Raw genomic sequence first — 4,853 nt, forward strand, 5'->3', positions numbered from 1 at the left:
AAACCCGAACCCAACCTATTTTCTAAGGTTGTAATATTTTATATTATGTTATTTTTATATATTATGTCATTTATGACACAAATTAAATCTATAGTATAATATATAATAATAGTATAATGTAAACATTAAAAAGAATTCTTAAGATGGCTACATATAAAATTTCAATAAATAAAAATTATTAAATATTAAATTAAGAATAATATTAATATAATTTTTTTAAATTTTAAAAAATAATATGAGTGGATCTCAAATCGGCTTAATTTAGCCATTTACAAATATGGGCAAGCTTAGTCAAAATTTTAAACTCATTTTGGGTCGGGCCAAACTTGAGCAAATATAAAATGTATTAATACTATGCTTAGATCAGACCCCAACCTAAACTGGCTCATAAATAACTCTAGTCTACGAGGGCTTTTAAACAACTTTATAGGGTAATATCTTCTCTGAATGTATAAATTAAGGGCACTCGTTAGCAGCACCCGAATATAGGATTTTAGACAATACAAGATACGTTCAATTAAACATCAATACAGTGAAAAAGTAGTAGTAACTAGTATCTAAGAAGACAAATTAGCAGCCCAAAAGACATGAGACTATCTCCCACCATCAATCCTCAGCTGGGAGAACACACCACTTTCTGTTGTATCTGAACCATCATCGTTTTCCATAGGCACATCAACTTTCTCAATCGGGCAATTGTTTGAAGGCAATCGTTGGAAAGGTCTCGACGACATGTTGAAAGAAGCATCTATGGCACTGTCCTCGTGCGGCTCTCGGCACACCGCTGTCTGTTGTAGCTGCAATGTGTATTCCAAGTCCCAGCATATGTCAAGCATTGTTGGTCTGCTGGCTCCAGCTGGCTTCAGGCATTTCTCAACTATTTCACTGAACTTTCTCAGTGAATTTGGATTAATCTGGGAAGCCATTGAAGGATCAATGATCTTTTCGAGTTCCCCTTTGTTTAACCAAATCAGTCCCCACTCTGCTAAGTTTATCTCCTCCTTCCTATGTGAGTTAATGATAGCTGGTCTAGCGCAAAGCACTTCAAAGAGTACAACACCGAAAGAATAAACATCAGATTTTTCAGTGAACTGAAGGCATCTAAAATACTCAGGATCCAGATACCCGAAGCTGCCTTTGATGCCGGTACTGAACTCATCTGGATTCAGAAGGCCGGACTTTGAAAGGCCGAAATCTGCAACTTTTGCTACATATTGCTCATCAAGCAGGATGTTTGTGGACTTAACATCGCGGTGAATGATTCCTCCATCCGAACCAGTATGGAGATAATGAAGACCCTTGGCTGCACCGATACAAATTTCGAGTCTTTGCCTCCATGTCAATAAAGACAGTGAAGATGATCTCTCCGGATTCCCTCCCAACTTGTAAAGATGATCCCTGAGAGTCCCTCTCTCCATGAACTCATAAACCAGTATCATCTCAGACCCTTCATCGCAATATCCGATCAGTGAAACAAGATGGCGGTGTCGAATCTTGGATAGAATCATTACCTCAGTTTGGAATTCGGGAAGCCCCTGGCCATGTTTGGACTCACTTCTTTTGACTGCAACTTTGAGACCATTTCTTAGAATCCCTTTGTAGACTTTACCAAAGCCTCCTTCCCCAATCAACAACTTAGCCTCGAAGTTATTGGTTGCCTCTAATATTTCAGCAAAAGGCATCTTTAACTTAAGGTTTAAGTTGGGAACAGGGGGGGGGTTGACTGATTTCGAGCTTATTCCGATATAGGGACTTGCTCCTCCGAAAGGAAGGGTACCATATGAAGGCATTGGCTCAAAAGATCTAGCTTTTCTTCGTTTCTTAATCAAGTATGCCACTACCAAACTACAAAGAACAACAAACCCAATGACTGAACCGATTATGATAAACACTGAATTCTTCCCTTTTGGCTCACTAATGTTAGGTTCCAAACCTGGTTGAGTGATGAACTCCATGATCTCAAGTCCATTCAGGTAAGCAAATCTCTCTAAGTCTTCCCCAGGAACAATGCTAACACTAATGAAATCAGATTCACCTGAGTCAACCACAAACTCATTGTAGAATGGAGCAGCCGTGTTGATAGAATACTGGTAAGGATCGATTTGTTGGCTGAAGTTATTGTATATAGAGAGGCTGAAATTGACAATGTTGGGTGACTTACTAAGAATGTCACAGAAATGGAGTCGGACAAGATGCTGGGCGTTCCTACTGACATTGAAATGCCAAGTAATGTTAGTAGACTTTGAAGACTGCCCATGATTTAGGGTTACAGTTTTGCAACCCATATAGACACGATCGGGGATAAAGTTTTGAGAGGCTGCAATATAGGTATCATTATTCATATCTTCATCATCGTAGTGTAGCTTAATAGTCGATTGATAACTACAATTTTTGACCCAATTTCGAACAACTATGTAGTCATCATCAGCTACCCATTCTGATGCAACGACTGTTGAGTCATTAATGGATGGGGATGGGCTCCCAAAAGCAACTCTATAAAGTGTTCTAAGCAACTGAGAGGGCAAACCCTGGTAAAGACCCTTTCTTCCTGCAGAACTCAGATGAGTTCGGTTATCCCTTAGACTCGGAACAAGAAAAACTTCTATGGCGTTCACAAATGCAATAGATGATTGATGTGCGGGGATGAAGAAGATTCTAAACTTGGATGAAGTAATAGGCACTAAGAAATCCTTAATCACACGGGCAGAAGTAATGTTTCTTACACTGAAATTGGATAGCAGAGACTTACCTGAAGCTGAAACATTGAATAAAGCATCAGCTAGATTAGGAAAAGGAAAGAAATGAAGGCGTACCACATACAGGCCTTTGTCAGTGATATCGAGATCATAGGAAAAAGGGTGTCCTGAAAACCTTGCTGTTTGATACAGACCCGAGTCTGACGATGACTGCTGGCTGCTGTCTTTCACAGGTTTGCCATTTGCGACAGAGAAGGAGTTTGGGTTCATGTCACCAACAAAATTCCTACTACCCAGTCGGAGGGAAGAATCAGACCCACAGTTGATGAAGTATTTTTCAGGAAAAACATAGGGTTTTGAGACAACCAAAATAGGAAACAACTGAAAAAGAAACAAAAGCAAGAGTAGGTTGAGGAACCATAGATTTCCCATTGAAACTGGTTGATGGCCAAGAAGGTGGTTTGGTTTAGTGAAGGAAAATAATGGCTAAAAAGAAAGACCTTGGGCTTGGTTGACGACTTGAGTAAGATTCATGTTTTATGGATACAGTTAACTTCAAAAGAAGATAAGATTAAGGGCCTCTAATATTACTTGGCAAGCGAAATATCCAATTTCCTTGATACGTCTATTCTGATCACGGTGTTTACTGTTCTAAAGAACCCAACGTTTTTTGCTTTTCCTTAGTTCAACAGCAACACCAGTTAGTTGGTTTATAATGAATATATTTATTAATCACGCCGGCTGAGGGTTTCTTGTCGTTTTAAATCAATGACTTTTTTTAGCTGTCTTAATCCATTGCATTTAAGTCTGTTTAATAATTTCACTCATACTACATCAAATTCTGCATTTGAAGATTTTAAGTTTGTAAAGTGTGAAGAAATATCAGATTAAGTACAACATTAGCGCCAAACTTTGTATCCTTTCTGAAAGTAGAAAGTTAGAAATGGCAAATCCTTAAGACTCACCACAAAGAAGAACAAGTGTAGTTTATGCGGCTCAAATGGCTCCACTCAAGTTTCCTATATCCCCCACTATATTTGCAACCCAAATGCAATGTTTTCACTCTACTGTTATTGTTGTTTGAGCAATCTCGAAAAGTGCAATGCTTTTTATTCTGGATATAAGTCTTAAAAAATTGGATTGTACTCGTATTTAAATCCCGATATATATTGAAGTGGTTTTTCCTTAAATTAAATAGCAGTGGTTGTTGTGGCTCTTTCATGAAATTATATAGGCTTCTTCTTTCGAAGTAAATGGAATTATACAGTGTAGTGGTGGGGACGGTGAGATGATAAAATAATGATGTGGTGTTGTTTAAATAAATAAATATAACAACTTTCTGTATTTCCTTTTCTCTATTAGGTTGTTGTAATGATAGACTATACTCAAAGCTGGAAAAGATTGAATCATTTAATAAAGAAAAAATATTCATCCGGAAAATTTGTGCAACTTCTTTCTTTTCCCCAAAACTTGTATAACTTTTGCTAGGAAAAAATATTTTAAAATTTAAATCTAGCAAATAGGCTTGATGCATCAACTTTTTCTAAAAAAATCAATTAAAGATCTTTCAATTTCTTTTTTCACTTAATTAATCCTTAAATTAATAAAACTGGGTAAATAAATCATTTGACTAACGTTGACCATTATAGCGCTGACGTGGTCATTAATGGTATTGACATGGAACACAATAGTTATACTACCACATCAGCAAAAATAAAAATTTATTTATAAAATAAAAAAATAAATGAATGTGTTTTTTTCTGGAATAAACCATGTTTATTCATTCCAAAATTTAATTATTTAAAAAATTAAAAATATATTTTACAAAATTTTATAAATTGTAAAATATTATTAAAATTTATAAAATATTAAAGAAATTCAAAAGTCTTGAATTTTATAATTTTTTAAAAAGTAATTTTTTAACATCGTATTCTTATTCTTATTATTTTGTATTCGTAAACCTAATCGAACAATGAAACTAGATAATCGTAATCCTTAAATTTGTCATTATCACTTTTATTATTTGATCAACTCTATTAGTTGAATTATTTTAACAAAAATTAATTAATATTTATATAATTAAAACAAATATTATAATATAAATTTATTTTATAATGTGACATTGTTGGGGATAAATCCGGTTAAGGAACGAACAAC

The 4,853-nt window shown here is 35.3% G+C and overlaps 1 protein-coding gene across 1 annotated transcript; it reads right to left on the reverse strand.

The window, feature by feature from the left end:
* Window positions 1-423: 423 nt before the first annotated feature.
* Window positions 424-3,596, reverse strand: LOC108479767 (probable receptor-like protein kinase At2g23200). Its single transcript, XM_017782544.2, has one exon. It carries the CDS (start codon window positions 3,126-3,128, stop codon window positions 594-596), a length of 2,535 nt encoding a protein of 844 aa, XP_017638033.1. The 5' UTR covers window positions 3,129-3,596; the 3' UTR covers window positions 424-593.
* Window positions 3,597-4,853: the final 1,257 nt, after the last annotated feature.

Source organism: Gossypium arboreum, chromosome 12 (assembly GCF_025698485.1).
Source record: "Gossypium arboreum isolate Shixiya-1 chromosome 12, ASM2569848v2, whole genome shotgun sequence".
In the NCBI taxonomy this organism is placed as follows: Eukaryota; Viridiplantae; Streptophyta; class Magnoliopsida; order Malvales; family Malvaceae; genus Gossypium; species Gossypium arboreum.